The sequence below is a fragment of the Citrus clementina genome, unplaced genomic scaffold (assembly GCF_000493195.1).
Source record: "Citrus clementina cultivar Clemenules unplaced genomic scaffold, Citrus_clementina_v1.0 scaffold_3, whole genome shotgun sequence".
In the NCBI taxonomy this organism is placed as follows: domain Eukaryota; kingdom Viridiplantae; phylum Streptophyta; class Magnoliopsida; order Sapindales; family Rutaceae; genus Citrus; species Citrus x clementina.
This window is the reverse complement of record NW_006262339.1, coordinates 43,190,235-43,209,446: the sequence shown is the minus strand read 5'-3', so window position 1 is coordinate 43,209,446 and position 19,212 is coordinate 43,190,235. Positions and strand designations below refer to the sequence as shown.

Here is a 19,212-nt window from a genome sequence, read left to right as displayed (position 1 = left end):
GATAGATTTAAGACTAGTCTCCTCATTTGTTTTTGGTGATATCCACACTAAATAGTTGGTAGAAACATTTATGAACTTACATTTTTTGAGAAATGACATACTGTCAAAGATTAAATAGATTTACAGCAGTGAGGCGTCAAGATTGGATATAACATGTTCTTTCTAAAGATCATCATTTCATATCATCATGTTAAGTTACGGATTACATCAACCTATGAGTTGCACCCAATAACTCCAGTATTATTTAATTGAATGCATGTTTGGGTCGAATGTAAGTTACATTTATTAAATACACGCACACCCACCCATGAGTGTCAAAAGATTAAATAGACATAGCATCATCTCAATTCTTCTTCCTAATATCATGATTTCATATGATAACCCAAATATATATATATGGAAATTAAAGGTGAAAGTATGTTCTACTCTGTATATATAACTACAACGATCGAAAGTTCAGCTATAAAACATTAGGGGAGAGGATGCTCTCCGTGTAGGACACAGTTTCACACCAATCAAAGTTGGGACGATAAATCTCCTCAAGAGTCCTCTCATTGAGATTACAGCTTATAAATTCCCGCCATTTATTTATCATTATGATTTCATCACCGCCATCAGTACCCGTTGCTGTGCAAAGAGTGACCAGACTACCATGATAACGAACCATTATATCGTTATCAATTTTAGTTAATCTTTCCCAGGAGGAATGCACTCCATATTGTTTCATCACCCATAACTCAAAATCAGTAGTCTTATCTACACAATTTGAGCAACAGACGTTTAAACTTAGGCATCCTCCTACAACTCCCAAGCTGACCGATCTGGGGTGGCAGGCTTCCCCAACACGACAAAATTTCTCCTCTGCTAAATCAAAAGCAATAATCACAGGGTCTTGTGAACCAAAATGAAAGCCGCTGACAAGCCAATGGAGAGCCCCATTAAAAAGGCAACCTTTTGGTGGGGACTCAGTGCCGTAAAATAATTTGACACCAAGGTTGTAATGAACGTCTCTCCAAGAGAAAGCTTTCATTGAGAAAACTTTTAAAAGAACTCTGAGACAAGAGACAGCTAAAACCTTGTAATCATCGGTGGATGAATCATAACCAAAACCATATAAATATGGGGACCCCAATGAAATATCGGGATCGGGTAATTTTTTGTGTGCTCGAGTGGATGGGTTATATATGAAAAAATCCTTGCACCCATGAAGAGCCATGCAAACCAAGCCGTTGCATGAGCCTATAATAACATTTGGTATTGATTCAAATGGAAAATTGAAGTTAAGTTCAGTAATGCATCTTGTCAGACAGTGCAACGACTGAAGACGATCAGGTGATATTGCTAACACAAGGACTCTTTGATGAATAGTGTTGTTATTGTCGATTTCTCCTTGTTTCTTCTGTCGGTATAGAGCAAACTTGGGGTCGGAAATCAGACAGTGCCATTCCTTGGATACGCACTTGAAACGCAGCAACGACTTGATAGACAACCTGCAAAGTATCTCTGCTTCTAGGATATCTTTGGGAATGCTCCACATTATTCTATGTTGTCACCTGGCTAGTGATCAGATGATATATGTAATAGGAACACAACTCTCTCTCTCTCTCTCTGTATATATAGTGCAAACTATAAATTGAATAATATACTACTTTGGCAAAACGAAAAAGCAGTAATTAAAATACTAATTAGAAATACTCCTATTTCCATCAGAATTTGTATAATTAATAAATTCCTAGTCTTCTTCTAATTAATTTGCCGGAACAAAAGAAATAATAATAATTAGAAAAAACAGAAGAACCGTATAATTAGAAATAATAATAAATTCCTAGTATTGTCGTTGACGTCACTTTGACCTGAGTCAAACCGTTTAAACAAGCATAACGAGGCATTTTCCTTATGTGTTTCAACATAACGAGGCACAACACTTGTATCATCATTTATATTGTTAAAAAGTGTTTGTAAATTATGAATGCAGTGAGTAACTGAGTCTATGATTTACTCTTTCATTCTAGGTACCTCTCATATAAGCCCTTTTATGTTATATTCCACTAGTATGAAAAGGCAGATAGGGACTACGATTCCTTGATCATAGAAAGGGACCTTATCAGTTATGATTTTGGAGACCTTACCCCTAGGATTGTTGCCAGGATATTTCAAATGGTTGTGTTTATGCATCAATTTTGTCTCAGCCTCCCAGGAAGTTCACTAGTGAGGTTAGAAGGAGGGCGAATCATGAAGATTTTGTTTACTTCTTGCTTCCAGTGGCGGGCAGATCATCTAATTAAGCCCAGCAATGAGTATTGGTACCCTAGTCTTGATTTTTCTTTTTCTTTAATCTTTATACATTGAGCTTTCTCTAGTTCAAGGTCTGATGCACGTAACTAATTTGGTTGTTTTTACAGGTTCAAATGCTTAGACTTGGATGAAAATGGACAGCTTACACCAGATGAAATGAAATTGTTTATGAGGAGCAGTATGAGTGAAAATGAGATGCCATTCGAGGATGTGCTACGACCAAATACTAGACATGATTGCACCAGAGGTCCATTCAAACTTTCTTTGATTCTGGGTAATCGGGTATCTTCATAAATAATAAATATACTCGCAGAGACATAATCTTTCTTGAGGAGTCAAGAGTATATCCCACTACGCAACTTCAAAAGATCCAAACTCGGTCAGCATCAGAAACTCCTTCGTTACTGGCTAATAAAATTGTTTTGCTCATTTTCTAGTTATGCAAAAACTGTCAAATTCGCGTATTTGAATTGGCTTACGCTGTTACACAAAACAGCCCTGTTGCTACTTGCTAATGGTATTTTTGGCGTTTATGATGAGAACCCGGATTTGACAGAATGCGATCACTATGCGGAGAAAGTTTATTACAATTGATGACGACGATGAGAGTTCATAAAATGAGGATTGAGATCAACCACTTAAATCTGATTGACCGAAAAATGAAGAAAGATTACTGCATCTGCATGAATGAAATTCTTCAACCTCGTTGATAAATAATTTTAAAGCATGGTCACCTACCTTGATCTGCAAGTTATTTCAGTAGGTTGAAGACACTTTACTTATTTATTTTTTCAAATTGTATTGCAACAAAATTGGGTTGCCATGAATTTTACTGGGATTTCAGAAAATTAAAAAATGAATAGCACGCGGTGTTTTGTACTAATCTTGATAAGTGATGTGAACCACAACTAAAATCCATTAGTATTATACTAATATTGCAATCTTATGGTGTTTTGCACTTCCATTAAAGTGTGATGTGTTGCTTGATATTATGAAAGTGGTATATAATGTGGTTACTAACCTGAAACATTGCATTCAAATTTTGGTCGCAAATGATATATGTTAATCATCAAATAGTTGATAGATTTTCAAAATTAATTATTTTATTATAATATTGGCTAAATAAATGCAACTACTTTTCAAAATTAATTATTTTATTATAATGTTCGCTAAATAAATGCTGCATTATTTGCTACAATTTTGAGATGTTCACTATTGGGCACCCACATCCATATTTTTTACTCATTATAAATGTGCATATGCATATTAAAAAAATTTTAAAATAATGATCTAATTTACGTGACTTTGACTTGTGTCAAACCGTTTACACTTTAAACATACGTATTGAAAGTACAAATACTGTACGAAGAAATTGAATCTTGTTACTTGGATACGCAGTTGGCGGCTTCGGTTGTACATTTTATTCACTCATTCTTTTTGCGCCAAAGCAAGCGTCTGCGGTCTTCAAGCGTTGCATGCTCATTCATTTCTTCTAGAATCTCTGATTGAAGGCCAAAACGCACCGTCTTGTTCTTTCATTTCAATTCCTGAAGTAACATTGTAAAACAAGTCTTTTCAGAAAGTGCTTTCCAGGCCGTCGATCAGGTGTATGCAATATTGCAGATGCTTCAAGAACGATAAGTTTTTCTTTTTGGCATTTCCAGTTCAAGAGGATTTTCTGCTAACAACGAGCAGTAGAAACTGAACCAAAAAGTGTTTTCAAGATTTGAGTTATTGAAGCTTTATGGTTAGAATTCACTTTCACTTTGTGTGTTGTCTGCTTTTATTAGATTAATCAAAAATTAAGTGTTAATGATTTAAACATGCATTAAATGTTCCTGAGTTGAAAGAATTAAAGAAACTTATTATAATTGATTTTTCTGCTTTATGTTTCTTGATTTTCTTTATTTTTGGCCATTGTTTGTAGCTTTCTTAATCCCCAATTTATGTTGCTGTTTGGATGTGAATGCAGATGGAAACAGGGAATGACAATGCAGATGCAAGCAGCAGCAGCAGCAATTCATTTTACACGTTTCCTCCACTTCCACCGATAATTCTGCCCAGATCCCCTAGCAATCAAGAAGAGGGAAATATTCCTCCTTTGTTTGATCCTCCATTGCAATTAGCTCTCCGAAATCACCATGAAATCATGCGACAGGTTTGATTTACTTCTGCCGCTTTCTCATCAGTAGCTTCAAGTACTTAGCCTCTAAAACACATCGTTTCATAGACTTGTTGGGAAGGGGATCAAAGTCACATGATCTCCTTTGATAGGTTAGAAATTGGGATGTAATGTTTTGTTACAAAAGATCATGTATTGGAAGAAACTGTTGTACTATCTTTAGCTCTATTGTGTTTTGAGATGCCATGGTATTGGGTTTGTGGCGTAGCAATTTCTTAGAAAATTTTATAAGATTCAAATGAGTTAATCCTGGTGCAGAGCTATGTTTATTATACTTGAACTGCGGGTTTTCAATTTTCATTGAAATCTATGCTTAAGATTAGATCCCTTGCATGTTCCCAGATAGTCATCGAGATAACTTAAACTTAGCTATATCTTATCATCATGTTGAGGTTAATATATACTGAGGTTTCATTACGTTCCAAATAGTATTTGATATACATATCAATGTATGGCAAATAGTGAGTGATTTAATATACTCATTGATGATATATCTAACCGAAATCATTGTCCTGCTCTGCATCACAGTCGCTAAAGGAACAATATATTTTACGAATTAGCCACTTTTTCGATAATCCTCTTGGTGGATTTCGGATTAATGGTAAGAAGTTTATATCTATAAATACCCCTTTCATATATTTTAACAAAAAGAAGGATGTCTCTCATAAGGAGTTAAATGGACTTATGCAGATGCAGAATTTAAATCAGTTATTACCAAGAAAGTATGCCAGTTACCATCCTTTTTCTCTGCTGCACTCTTTAGAAAGATAGACATCAAGAGTTCTGGAATAGTGACCAGGTATACGCTTGTGCAATTTCTTCTTCCTTCTCCTCAACCCCAGCTTTTGCTTTTCTAAATAAAACAGTAAGATTTTTAGTTGTGAATTGCCATCCAGTCTTCATATATCTCTCTCCTTCATTCTTTTATCTAGTAGTTATTTATGCCATCTTTAAATGCTGGATGTGAAGCCTACATGTCCGCTAGAATCTGTTAGTTCTTTAGCGTTTGAGATGTATGATAATATGCCTACAGTTTCAATATCTAATTGTATGACAAATTGGATTTATTTATGAAATCAGGTCATTAAGCTTTTGTTGATGACAAAACATTCAACTATTCAAGTTTCATAATGTTAGTGCATGATTAGTTTGCTTGGAATGTTGATCCATTCAAGCATTATTGCTTTTCTCATTGATCATTTTTGGACTGTGCTTGATTCTTTGCCCATATAAATGCATTCTCATGTATTCTCCATCACATAATATGCTTGTAGGGACAAATTTATTCGGTACTGGGTTGATAGAGATATGCTGACAATGGATACAGTGACTCAAATGTATAGAATTCTGAAGCAACCAGACCACGAATACCTTTCTCAGGTTTTTCTATGAGCCCTAAATTTTTGCTGAGAATTTGTAGAGTATTGATAATTGCTGTTGGCAATTTGCTTGTGATTTTACTTATTCTTTTCCTCCATTTTATTTTTTAACCTGTCCTTCAAGAACTTTTGTATACAGGTTGATTTCACTAGTTTTTTTCTGTTGGCAATTTATTGGACACTGGATACAGGTTGACTTCAAACCTGTCCTTCAAGAACTTTTGGAGACCCATCCTGGTTTGGAATTCTTAAAGACCAAACCCAATTTTCAAAAAAGATATGGTGCGTGAATACTGGCAATGCATTTTACCATCTAATTTTAGTATTAATCTAGTAAAGTTTTGTTACTTCTTCCATACGTTTTCATTTTACTTGAATTTACAGTTAGCAAATAGATGCTTTAGATTGTTGATTGATATTTTTAGGCATTAAACAAACGACTTCGATATCCTACCAATCATTCTTAATTTTTACATGCAATCAACTTGGAATTCAGTATAAACTACTACTGATAACCGTACATAAACATCTGTGTACATGGCTCAGCTGAGACTGTGATATACAGAATTTTTTATCATATCAACAGAAGAGGAAATGGTCGTCTTTCACTCAGGGAGCTGAAGCGTGGAAATTTAATTCCTGCCATGCAACGTGTTGATGATGAAGAGGACACTGATGGAGTTCTCAGGTTCTTATCCTAATTGATCTTTTACACGACCTATTTTATAGGAGTCAACTTGAAATAGTGACTGGAAGTTCCTCCATTGAATTTTTTGAGTTTGTAAATTTTTAATGGAGTTATTTGGCCTCTTTTACACCATAGGTACTTCTCATACAAGCAGTTTTATGTTATATATCGCAAGTTTGGCGAAGTGGATGCGAATCATGATTTCTTGATCGACCAAGGAGACCTACTGACCTATGGTGATGGTGCGCTTACCTCTCGGATCGTTGCTAGGATATTTGAACAGGCTAGTTTGTGTCCAATAGTATCTTCCTATTTACATTCTGAACAAACAAATTCTAATTAATTTGAGGTTTAGAAATGCATTTTTCTAGTAAGGTGTTCATTTATTTGCTTGTGCTTAATGCGCCAAATTTCGTCTCAGGCTCCAAGGAAGTTTACATGTGAGGTTGCACGACACATGAATTATGAAGATTTCGTCTACTTCTTGATATCAGTGGAGGACAAATCATCCGAGCCTAGTGTTGAATATTGGTATGCTTGTCTATTTGTGATGTACTCTGATGCATAATGCTTCGTTTTCAATGGGCACAATTGTTAATTTATTGGTGGATTTTACAGGTTCAAATTGTTAGATTTGGATGGAAATGGAAAGCTTACCCCAGGTGAAATGAGATATTTCTATGAGGACCACGCCAAAAAACCTGTGTCATTTGAGATGATATTATGTCAAATAATTGACATGATTGCACCAGAGGTGCTTGGGGTCTTCTCCTGTTTACTTGTTTAACATAAATCTACTTTCAATCTGACATGACTTTTGATGCAGAGGGAAGAATATATCACACTACGTGACTTGAAACGATCAGATCTCTCGAGAATTGTTTTTGAAGTCCTTTCCAATCGTGGAAAGCTCCTGGCATTTGACGATCGGGTTCGGTTTCCACTGCCCCGTCGCCGGGTAATTAAATATTTCGCTCACTTTTCAGGCTACGCGCAAAACTGTCATACTGGGAATCTGAATGCTCATTTGGTGTTTAGCTGCAGGGCCATCAGCACCCAGATTTAATTGAATGGCTTCGGTTTGTTGATAAAGAGTTCGAGAGTATGCTAATAGATGCTGAGTTCATCTCAAGTTCAGAAGATGAGCCAATGGAAGATTGGGGTGAACCGATTGAAGAAATGCATGATTGAGGTGAAAGACTATTTTTCCAAATTCTCTGATTCTCTTTTTATACTTTTCTCTTTCTGAAACTCATGCATAAAGTTTATTATAATCTTATTTTAATTAATTATTCTATAGTTTGTGGTTCTGAAATCTAATTCCCATGACAAATCTTTGTGTTTTCAGGTAGATTTAGATATATGATTCATCGGTTTTCAACTCGAGTGGGAGAAGGGACAGTGGAGGAGTCTTGAAGACACTACATGAATGAATGCGAGTCACAAAAATAGCTGCAACCTCATTGATATATTTTTGAAGTTTCGTTGCGCAAGTTAAATTCAGTAGTAGGCCATGCTCTCCGCACCCTTTCTTTTCTCTGCAACAAAATTGAGTTGTATGAAGTTCTTCGCAGGGGAGTTGCTCTCTGGATTCCGTACAGCGTTGTATTAATATTGATTGATTGATTGAATATGATCGAAAAAAAAATGAGTTTTACAATGTATACAACAATTTACAGTATTACAAATGTCGATCTTACTCCTTAATAGAGTGCGGATCCCCCATACATATATATATTCCAATTCGGACACCTGCAAATTGCTATTCATCCAGACCTACAACAGTGGCCGTTGGATTAAATGGAGGGCTGAGATTCTATTTAATATATTATATTGGCTCCATGACTCAGGCTGATTGCATACGACATTTGATGATCCTGGCCCGTTCATTGATATTTTATATTTTATTTGCTCTTCGAATTTGCTCATTGAATTTTTATTTTTATTTTTTGTTTTTGTTTTCCTGCTTGTTAGATTAGTGAGGCGAAGGATATAAAGAATGCACGTGCATTTTAGTTAAATTTAATGCCTTGCTAATTCTATCGATGGTGGGCATCAAGTGTAGGATTTTAAACAAAAAAATCATGGGCTATTGGAGTTAAATTCAATAACTCAAATTAAGATTCCCATAAAATAACCATGTTAATGAACAAAGTTATTCTCTGAAGAGGCATGGGATTAGTTGGGATTAATTTTAGAAAGTAATTATATTAAATAGTTTCTTCATATTAAAATTATATAAGAATATCATAATAATCAAATAATATTAATAACAAGTAATAAGAAAATTATTTATTTATCATGAAAATAAAATATTAAAAGGTAATATTATATTTATTTAAATAATTAATAACACTATTAATTTAAATTTATTATTAATTAATATTTATTTATGTTATTGTAATAGTATGAATGTTATAATTCACTGGTTTTCATATTTAAAATATAATACAATTTTATAGTTATTCTACTGTTCAGTTTTCAGTTTTTTTCCCTTTAATCAACGAATAACTTGATTATTTTTAGGTTTCTTTTATTCGATTCTTTTGAGATAAATCGGTGACTTTTTGAAGATCCACGGTTTGACGTATCATGCTAAAACTACATATTATTTGTCAAAATTAAATTAGATATTTATTCATTAGATCTTTTTTAGTTTATTATTTCACATTCATATGAGTAGTTATAGTATTTTTCATGAAAATCGTATTTAGTTACTTACAGTAAATTTAATATTGTCACACACAATTTATGAGAAATTCAATATATCTCTTTCTCACTGTTTTTGTTCTTATTGTTCCTTTCAAGCGGCAAAAAGAAAGTTATATGTCTCCTCAAATCTAATTTTAAAAAATATTATAAAAATATTTTGAAATATTGGAATAAATTAATTTTAAAAATTATGCCAATATTTGTAAATATTGACAAATCACTAGAGATGATGACTTAAATATAATTTTTCACAATTGGAAACTATTGTAAGAGGAAATGAACGTGGAATCTGTCATTATGCTCAGATTCACAGGACTCTAAGAAATGAATGTGGAATCTGCAATAACAAGTTTGCGAATGTTGTTGTTCGGGACATTCATGCAATCTGTCATTGAGTGCACATAGACTAGTTTCTTTTTTATGTAGCCAGTTGGCAGCTTAATGTTTTACTTTGTGTTTTTTTTTTCCTTTTTTGCCCCCTCCTTTCACTGTTGTGTTAATGTTTTGGATCATTAATGGATGAATAGTTTGGAATTTGTGGTGAAACTTTTTCATTTGATTGAATGAATTTTGTATTTTTGTGGTCAATTGTATGCGAGTTTGTAGGTGCTGAGGATGTGTGTTGGTGGATGCTTGGATGCTACCTTATCTTTTGCCAGTTACTTTCTCTCCATCTACTTTAAATAGTCAAAATCCTGTAATGTGACACATTCATGTCAAATGAATTACTTTCCTCAAATTTAGGAGTTTAGCTATTTTATATCAGTCATGTCAAATGATATCCAGGTTTGATTCTAAGCATTAGAAGATTGATTTTATCTGTTATTGTTATGATTCTTTTTCCCAGTTAATGTCATGTCACTTAAAGTCTTTTGCAGGCCCAATTGGATTGTTTTAGATCATGGTGTTACATATTACATTTTATTGATAATCTCGTAACGCGTGCCATGCTATTTTACCGTGTTGAGAATTCTAAAAGTTGATCATACATTTTGTGTTACTTTGATATCTTGTAAAACACATGGAGCCTCAACAATGATATATATGATCCTCTGCAGGGGTTGTTTTAAAAGTTATTTAACATTATGCTTAGTCATTCTTACTTTCTTTCTCTACTGCTTGCAATTGGATGGTTTCTTCCAGTTTGAATTCAATATGCAAGGACCCTCAATTCTTTGATCAACTAATATAATATAGAGTGGATTATCTCACTATTAAGTACTGAATTAGAGGATAATTGATGCTTAATGTTTTCTTTTCCCCCCATATAATATTTGTGATTTTCAATCTAGAAATCAGATTTGCTATCATTTGTATAGTTCATTCAATAGATGAAAGTTTGTCCTATTTCACATCATTCTTTATTCTCTGCAAGCGTTCACTGTTGCTTATTTTTGTTGCAGATGGACCCAGAGGCTAAAGTATATAGCAGTCAGTGGCAAGTTCAAGCACACAATATATGCAAGGCCGCTGTAATGGAACTCTGCCGTATAGCAATAAGGGAGGGCCACTCTCCTGTCAACTTATCCTCACTCCGTCGTCAGTCCTCATATACTCTCCTCTGTCACTGCAAAGCAGCGCTCTTTCCCTCTCTCGAACGGCTCTCTTGGCAAACAAACTAAATACCACCTCCGTCCACCACCGTAGCCCCATCTTGTCACCAACACCACTGACGACAACAGTGACGAACAGGAGCCGCCAGTGCCGACGACAAATTTTAAGGAAATATTGACTTTTTAATTTTTTTAAATTAAAGTTTGGATCTTTGTTTTGCGGGTGAATTGGGTTGTTTAGTTTTGCTCTATATGGTTTGAATTAGTTCTAGGCGTGTTGATTTTGGTGGTGTGTTGGATTTAGGGTTTTGTTTTTTGAATATGGTGGTTTTCTATAGAATTGTTGTGAATTTGGAAAAGTTGGTTTAATTTGTGTGAAAATTGTTGAATTTCAGCGGTTTGCATGGTCATTTGCTACCTTCTGCTTTCTGGGTGAGATTTAGTACGTGTGCTTCTGGAATTGTTGTTGCTTCTTGCTATTATCTCTGTATTTCTACTAATTGAACACTATTTACTCCACTTTAAACACATTTCTTTCTTCAAAATCATTTTAGTTTATACTTTCCTATCTTCATGCAAAATCTACTTTTTTTTTTTGTCTTCTCATATAAGATTTCAGCTCATATGCATAATGAGTGATGTAATGTTTTCCGGTTTTTTCTTATAAGATTTCAGTTCATATTGCCAACTCTTTGGCTACCGTCACTGGTTTTTACATGGTAATCGCCACATTCTTGTGTCTTCTTTTCATTTATGGCTCATGTTGAGAATCTTTAAAATACAGTTTTGAGTAGCTTGTTTTACTTTTGTTAACAAGAATAGATCAATTTCTTCAATAGGAAGCAGTCAATTGGTGCATCAGCTAAATTATTTTCGTTAAGTCTTGGTAGTCGTCCTAATGATTTTAACTACATACAGCATATAAGAATTTAATACATTATGGGATAGATGATATCATGATAGTGTGGTTGGGCAAGAATTGGCCTTAGAAGAAGAGATTCTTTAATCCAGCACTCCTCAATAGTCACACTACTTCAGATTGATCATAACGCTAAAAATATTGCACTGCACTTGGAAATATAAACTAACACAAGAGTAACATAACACAGGATTACTTATATTTTAGGTTTAGTGATATCTTGATAAAAATGCAGCTGCATTGAACCAACTTTGTTGCTTCTTATCGGAAGAAATTAAATATATTTTCTAAGTATGCACTTGAATAAAATTTTGCATCAGTCCAACTTTGAACAGATATTAGACATGATGGCACTAGAGGTCCATTAAAACTTTGTTTGATTATGAATAATCAAGTATCTTCATAAATAATACATATACTTGTAGAGACATAATCTTTCTTGAGGAGTCAAGAGTGCATCCCACTACGCAACTTCAAACGATCGAAACTCGGTCAGCATCAGAAACTCCTTCGTCACCAACTAATAAATTTGTTTTGATCATTTTCTAGTTATGCAAAACTGTCAAATTGGCATGTTTGAATTAGGCTTGCACGGTTACATAAAACAGCCTAATTGCCAATGGCATTTTTGGCGTTTATGATGAGAACCTGGATTTGACCGAATGGGATCACTATATGGAGAGAGAGTTTGTTACAATTGACGACGATGATGATTGAGATCAACCACTTAAATCTGATTGAAGTGAATGGCCGAAGAATGAAGAAAGATACTGACTGCATCTGCATGAATGAAATTCTTCAACCTCATTGATAAATAATTTTAAAGCTTTGCTTGGTCACCTAACTTGATGTGCAAGTTATTTCAGTAGGTTAAACACACTTTACTTATTTATTTTTTTTCCAATTGTATTGCAACAAAATTGGGTTGCTGTGAATTTTACTGGGATTTCTGAAAATTAAAAAATGAATAGCGCGCGGAATTGTAGTTATCAAATTGGTTAGTTATGTTAGTTACTGGCCACCTGCTCGTACAATAGCTCCACGCTGCGGCCCATGGGCCTAGATGTCTCCGGCCTAAAAATAAAATCCGAAATCGTAAGAAAAAAAAATAAAATGGGACGGCAATAGCTGAAACGAAAACAGAGGACTGGCAGTAAAACCCTAAGAAGTGGGAGGGAGGGTTTTAGGGTTTAAGCAAATTGGAAATTGATTCTGTAAATACAAATCAAGTCTCGGCAAATGGAGTTAAGTTTAGGAAGCTTACCGTTTGGTCTGGATTTTCATCCGTCGGATCAGCTCGTCGCCGCCGCCCTCATCACGGGCGACCTTCATTTGTAACCTATTTCTTTAGTTGCAAACTTACTTTTAATAAAATTAGATTTTTAATTATGAAAATTATTAATAAGCATCACTACTTCTTTTATCATAGGTACCGTTACAATGCGGATTCACCGCCCCAAAAGTACGCCTCAAACTTCATTTTTCAAATATTCGTTTCTTATTTCCGTGTTAAAAAAAAAAAGTTTTTTTTTTTAAAATAAATAAATATTGATGATAAATAGGTTGCTGGATCTTCATGCTCACGAAGAGTCTTGTAGAGCTGTTCGATTCGTCAACGGTGGACAAGGTGATATTATTTTGCTAATTTGTAGTTATGTGGTTTATTTTATTTTATTTTTGTAATTAAAGTCTTAATTTTTTTCCTTCCGATGGACTTGTGCAGCAATGCTGACGGGTTCAACTGACCGTTCAATTCTGGCCACGGATGTGGAGACTGGAGCCACTATTGCTCGTCTTGAGGATTCTCATGAGTAAGTTCCCATATTTATTTTTTCTCAAATTATTGATCACTAATGGTCCAAGAAATATGGTTCTGATGCTCTGATATGTTATCTATTTGCAGGGATGCTATTTATAGTTTGATCAACGTGACAGAGTCAACTGTTGCCTCTGGCGATGATCAAGGCTGTATTAAGGTGGTTTTCTTCCCCAGTAGCTGCTATGAAACTGGTTTCTTCCTGTTTCTTTCTCTTTGAAAGCCGTAACAGTGTTCAGGAAAGTATTGTCATAAGTATAGTGTCTAGCAAATAAATTTCCTGCAAACATAGTTCAATCAGCTATTTACATGATTGAAGTCTACTTCCAATGACATTTGGTTTTCTCCAATGGCTTTTTGCTTATTGGCTTTGAGGTTCTTTAATTATCTTCTTACTTTTGTGATCTTTGGTGAATGTAAAATCATTTCTAATTACATTTTATCATTAAATGATATCTAAAGTTCATTGTTTTTATTTGAAAATATTAACATTTGTTTTTTTTTATTTGTCTATTTGTTTTTGAGGATATTTAATCACTGTGCTGAATCTGTTTGAATTATTAATTTACTTTTAAGGGTTCAATTTTTTATTCAACCCACTTATCTTTTTGTTTGATTTTTACTGCATTGGAGGTATGGGATACCAGACAACGTACTCTCTGCAATTCTTTTGACGCTCATGAGGAATATGTTTCAGATATGACTTTTGCAGCTGATGCAATGAAACTGCTAGGAACAAGGTACTTTAATGCTGTTACTCTTTAATGATTCTGCTTTTTTTTCCCTCTCTATTTGAAAAGGTCTTCAGATTGTTTGCTTTTCAGCTAGACATCCTGCACACAGTTCCATATATTTATGTGTTTAAATAATTTGCTCTTTCAAAGTGTTTCCTTCTTCTGGGTAGATGTTTGACTGAGATTTTAACGTGTCTCAATTTTGCATTGTCCAGTGGAGATGGGACTCTATCTGTTTGCAATCTTCGTAAAAATACAGTAAGCTTTCACTGTCCTTGATAATATCTACTTGTAGATCGCTTGATATACCGGTCACCAGATGAAGATTTTTGAAAATTCTTTCAGAATTTTCATTTAACAATGTGTTCCACATTAATGGCAGGTCCAAACTCGGTCTGAGTTCTCTGAAGAAGAGCTAACATCAGTTGTTTTGATGAAGGTTGATTTATTATCCTTTAAATGCTGGAAATTTTTTGAACCTTAGAGCTGTAACAGAGCATGAACTTGTTCCAATGATATCTTTACTATCAGCATAGATTTTTACACTAGCTGGCAGCTCCTTGCCTCTCTTTTTCTATCTTCACCAAGAAAAATTTATGTTTTACCGGGAGTGCACTGATTGTAATCCATAAAAAAGATACTATGAACACTGGCATATTAAAACTGATGGATTTTGTATTCCTGGTGGTGTTTGGCCAACCATCCCTTCTCTTGAGCCCTTGCCCACTTCCCTGGGCAAAATCGGGGGAAAGTAAGTCACCGTCTTAAAAGATGCATTTACCTTTACAGAGAAAATAATTTACTTCCTGGAATATCTCTGATTGAACACTTACTAGTAAGTTGTTTTCTATCTACATTTGCTGATCCATTCATTTACTGTATTCTGACATTCTTCATAATGTAATATTATTGACAGAATGGTCGCAAAGTTGTATGTGGATCGCAGAGTGGAACTGTACTGTTGTATTCTTGGGGATATTTCAAGGATTGCAGGTTTTTAAATTGATCTCTCTCTCTCTCTCTCTCATCTCACTCCCTTCTTCCCTCTCTCTCTCTCTCTCTCTCTCTTCTTGCAAAGATAAACACGTGAATGTTAATAGCCTTGTTGGGTAAAATATTTGCTTGTATTTGTAGTGATCGTTTTGTTGGACTATCTCCAAATTCTGTTGATGCATTGTTAAAGGTGAATTGGTTTCCTATTTCTTGATTGTGGTAGCATCAATTAAGTTTAAAATAATCTAGGAGTTTGCTTTATTTTAACAATGTGAATTTCTTATGTTAGCTTGATGAAGATAGGGTAATTACTGGATCTGAGAATGGCCTCATTAGGTAATAACTTGTGCTTGACGGGATAAACTCTTTGATCTTAAATGTTGGATCATGAGTTTGTTATTCTTAATATTTCTAATTTTGTTTGATTTACTCTTATTCATTTAGCCTGGTAGGCATATTACCGAACAGAATCATTCAGCCAATTGCAGAGCACTCGGAATATCCAATTGAGAGCCTTGGTATTGCATCCGTCCTTTGCTTTATAAATAGTGGTTTCTTATCTTTGAATGTTAACCCTCTTCAATTTTTACTAAAACTTGTGGATCTTTAAAAGTAGCTTGTTTAACATACAACTTTGGTTGGTTTTCTAGCTTTATCTCATGATAGAAAGTTTCTTGGCAGTATATCACATGATTCGATGTTGAAGGTGCGTGCCATCTCTCTCTCTCTCTCTTCCCCCTTTCTCCCTTCCCCTTCCCCCCCCCCCCCCCCTTCATGCGCACACACAACACATTTTATATGGTAAACTATGCGTAAATCATGTTAGATGGATATGAAGACAACAGAGAATCAGTATACAAGTTAGCCAATTTGATGTCTGTGATTAGATCTGTGTAAGGCAGAGCTGTTTGTACTGGTTGAATGTTTCCTTAAGGCCAAATATGTTATCATGTAGAGATAGTTTTTGTATTGTTGCAGGTCAAAATAAGTTAATTAGCAAATTTAGAAATAAAATTAATGATTAACCTATATTTGCTTTCTATTTTTCTTTTGTCATTTCTTGGTTGCCTAATTTTTTCATTGCATTTACGCTCCTTCCATACTTTGTCATCTTCATTATAACATGACAAGTTGAAATTGCCGTTATTTTCATGCAGCTCTGGGATTTGGACGATATATTAAAAGGTTCAGGAAATAATATAAGTCAAGCAGCTGAGTCAGATAGCGACGGTGATGACATGGATGTGGATAACAAAGGTGTGTTAGATTTATTGGGAAATGTCATAAACATGTGGTGATTCTTGGACTTGCAATTATTTTTTTTCCCTCATTTACATCCCTTCAGGCTTTCCGTTCTGGACAAGTTGATGCACTGTCTAGCAGATTATCTGCTGCTCTGCACCAATTATGATATGATACCTGGAGGGCATTTACACGTCATGTATTTGACTTTGATTTTTTTCCCCAACCCCCAGTGACAAGTAAAAGTGCGAGCAAAGGACATGCTGGTAGCAGTTCGAATAATTTTTTTGCAGATTTATAGATGGCAGTGGCACACTTCCTTCTGCGCATATAATGACTGTTACAGTGCCTGTCTTGTGTCCTTATACTGCACCTAGTCTCCTTCCATGAGTGATACCGCGAGAACATATCCTGGGATTCTTCCAATTCATCATCCCATGGCCAAGCAATGGTATCCACACATTTCAGGTGGGCCTCCCTTGGAAAGATTGTGGATTTCAGTTTTGATAAGTTGTAGAGTACACAGTTTTTCTTTCTTGACCTTTTCTGCTCTGGTGGGGCTGGACACTTAATGAATTGTGGTGAAATGATATATATATATATATTCGGTTATGTTTTGGTTTGAAACAAATCATTTCCAATAACTTGCTCCAGATTTGCTAGGCGGGGCTAGAGGATGATACGTTTTCTCTTTGTTCTCAAGACTACGGTACTTGCCGTTTGGTTACTTCCGAATTTTTTTAATTTATATTATTATTATTATTATTATTATTATTATTGGTTGATTCTGCCTTTTATTAGAGCTGCAAAACATTGAAAATCTACACTCTAACTTGGATATTGATGGCTACCAGAAGAGAAAAAAGGAAAAAATTCTGTTGCTCATGGTAGTCGATCTACAAGTATGTGGTTGCCACAGAATAACTCTTGACCAAATACAATCAATATTACATGTCATACAAGATTTTTTTTTTTTTTTTTAAAGAGCATATTTAATTAGTGTTGGATTACGGAAGAATCCTTATCCATTTTGAACCGCCACAGCCCCATGGAATGATTTAAACATGGTTAACATATTCACGCGTGGAGTGCAATGAGCCAATAATAATCATCGAGTTGGTTGATACAGGAGTGAAGAGTGTATCTTTTGGCAAAGCTCGATATACAAGATTCACAGATATTAAAGGTTACCGAACAACAAAGCTTGAGATCAGATTATAACAGAAAGGACATTACGAAAATATCTAAAAATTCTGTCCAAATAACAATTAACCCAAAAACGCCAAGCTGATGTTTTCTCATATTAATCAATACATTAATAGAATCAAATTGAAGCTGTAAGAACTAAAAACCAGAAAGGGGAACACAAGAGAGAAATTCTATGCTGCATTCTCCTTCTTGAGTTTTGCAAGCTCCTGTCGAACAAGTCCACCCTTCTGCAATTTATAACAGTGGCATATAAGAAACTTGTAAAAGGGCACGGGTACTTAATATAATACATACTAAAAATTAAAAGTTAAAGTAAAAATAAATAAATAAATAGACCATGTCTCCAGAAAATTATACAAGTTCATAGGTATTTTATTTGTTTATCAACCCACTTGTTAATTATAAAGGGCACCAATCTGGTGAATTAGTGATTAAACAGTAGTTAAACTTGGATTATGCACCCGCGTCAAGTCTTGTTTGAATGAAGATTATGAATAGCGCATGCCAAGGCACTAAATTGTATTTGCAGGCAAGTATAGTTTAATAAAGGATGGAGGCAAAATGTGGAAGATCAATTGTTCCTATCTGAAACACAGTTTGCTTAATTTGATTCAGGAAGTGAGATAGTAAGACCGAATTGCATACCTTGATCTTTGCCAACATGAGCTTGAACCTATCAAAATCATTCAGTGCCGCTCTCCTTTTCTGGACAATCAGCTTCCTGCCCCAGGAGCTGTTTTCCCATTTGTTATTCACATCAGCCTTCTCCATGGCTTCAATCAAAGACTTCTTCCTGGGAACTCGATTGATGTCAATCTTAATATCCGTGAGAGAAAGCCTCTTGAAGTTCATTTGGCTCCTCACCATATCAGGGGCATCAACAAGAGCCTATAAAGCATCACAAAAATAATAACAATTGTATACAACTAAAAAATAAACGAAACAGTTCAAAATTCAAAGAAATCCAAGCTAAAATCACTCTGTTTACAAAAGCACATCAACTTTCTAATTTCCTATTTTTGTACAGAAAAAAAAAAAGAAGGGGTACCCAGTTATCATCAACTAAACCAAAATATTCAGAATTCTTGTGACAATTTTATAAGATTCAACTCAAATAAAGCATAAGCGTAAAGTGAATAAAGGTACCCTGTTTTGATCAAGGACATCGACGATGACCACAAGCTTCCCATAGTCCTTGCCGTAATTAACGAGAGCAACTCTTCCTATCTCCACGTACCTCTTGAACGGCTACACTCAAGGTCATAAACTTTCAATTATCAACTACTTGTTGAAAAAAAAAAAAAAAAAACTACGAGAGATTCAAGTTAATTAATCACTGTGTTGGTTAATTCGTGATCTGAGAAGGACCCATTAGTGGCGAAGTGGTTACCATTTTCGAAGATATTCAAGGCTCTGCCGGAGGAGCGAGGAGATGAATGAATGAGGCAAGAGGCTTCGATTTAGGGTTTCCCAGGTCAAATTATACTACA

General features: G+C 34.8%; 4 protein-coding genes across 5 annotated transcripts; 2 read left to right on the top strand and 2 right to left on the bottom strand.

Annotated features, from left to right (window-relative positions):
- Nucleotides 1–460: 460 nt before the first annotated feature.
- On the bottom strand, nucleotides 461–1,537 carry LOC18049326 (F-box/kelch-repeat protein At3g23880). The gene has a single exon (XM_006443737.1). The coding sequence runs from the start codon at nucleotides 1,535–1,537 to the stop codon at nucleotides 461–463; it is 1,077 nt and encodes a 358-aa protein (XP_006443800.1).
- A 2,417-nt stretch (nucleotides 1,538–3,954) lies between these two features.
- On the top strand, nucleotides 3,955–7,689 carry LOC18049325 (serine/threonine protein phosphatase 2A regulatory subunit B''alpha). The gene is made up of 13 exons (XM_024187552.1): nucleotides 3,955–4,042; nucleotides 4,268–4,453; nucleotides 5,006–5,078; nucleotides 5,174–5,276; nucleotides 5,752–5,857; nucleotides 6,048–6,138; nucleotides 6,403–6,544; nucleotides 6,680–6,827; nucleotides 6,966–7,075; nucleotides 7,163–7,298; nucleotides 7,371–7,502; nucleotides 7,589–7,623; nucleotides 7,683–7,689. The coding sequence occupies exons 1-13, from the start codon at nucleotides 4,040–4,042 to the stop codon at nucleotides 7,687–7,689; spliced, it is 1,272 nt and encodes a 423-aa protein (XP_024043320.1). The 5' UTR covers nucleotides 3,955–4,039.
- Nucleotides 7,690–12,850: 5,161 nt separating this feature from the next.
- LOC112100299 (WD repeat-containing protein 55) lies at nucleotides 12,851–17,212 on the top strand. Of its 2 annotated transcripts, XM_024189346.1 has the most exons (15): nucleotides 12,851–13,062; nucleotides 13,158–13,190; nucleotides 13,291–13,355; nucleotides 13,452–13,539; nucleotides 13,632–13,704; nucleotides 14,178–14,284; nucleotides 14,494–14,536; nucleotides 14,661–14,717; nucleotides 15,195–15,271; nucleotides 15,413–15,461; nucleotides 15,561–15,607; nucleotides 15,716–15,789; nucleotides 15,922–15,977; nucleotides 16,429–16,528; nucleotides 16,747–17,211. In XM_024189346.1, the coding sequence occupies exons 1-15, from the start codon at nucleotides 12,968–12,970 to the stop codon at nucleotides 16,812–16,814; spliced, it is 1,032 nt and encodes a 343-aa protein (XP_024045114.1). In that variant the 5' UTR covers nucleotides 12,851–12,967; the 3' UTR covers nucleotides 16,815–17,211. The 2 variants fall into 2 exon arrangements, 1 of the variants encoding a protein (XP_024045114.1); XR_002906628.1 differs by lacking the exon at nucleotides 15,922–15,977 and having other exon boundaries at nucleotides 16,747–17,212.
- A 481-nt stretch (nucleotides 17,213–17,693) lies between these two features.
- LOC18049324 (60S ribosomal protein L14-1) lies at nucleotides 17,694–19,212 on the bottom strand. The gene is made up of 4 exons (XM_006443735.2): nucleotides 19,113–19,212; nucleotides 18,869–18,970; nucleotides 18,368–18,610; nucleotides 17,694–17,949 (listed from the first exon to the last, which is right to left on the bottom strand). The coding sequence occupies exons 1-4, from the start codon at nucleotides 19,113–19,115 to the stop codon at nucleotides 17,893–17,895; spliced, it is 405 nt and encodes a 134-aa protein (XP_006443798.1). The 5' UTR covers nucleotides 19,116–19,212; the 3' UTR covers nucleotides 17,694–17,892.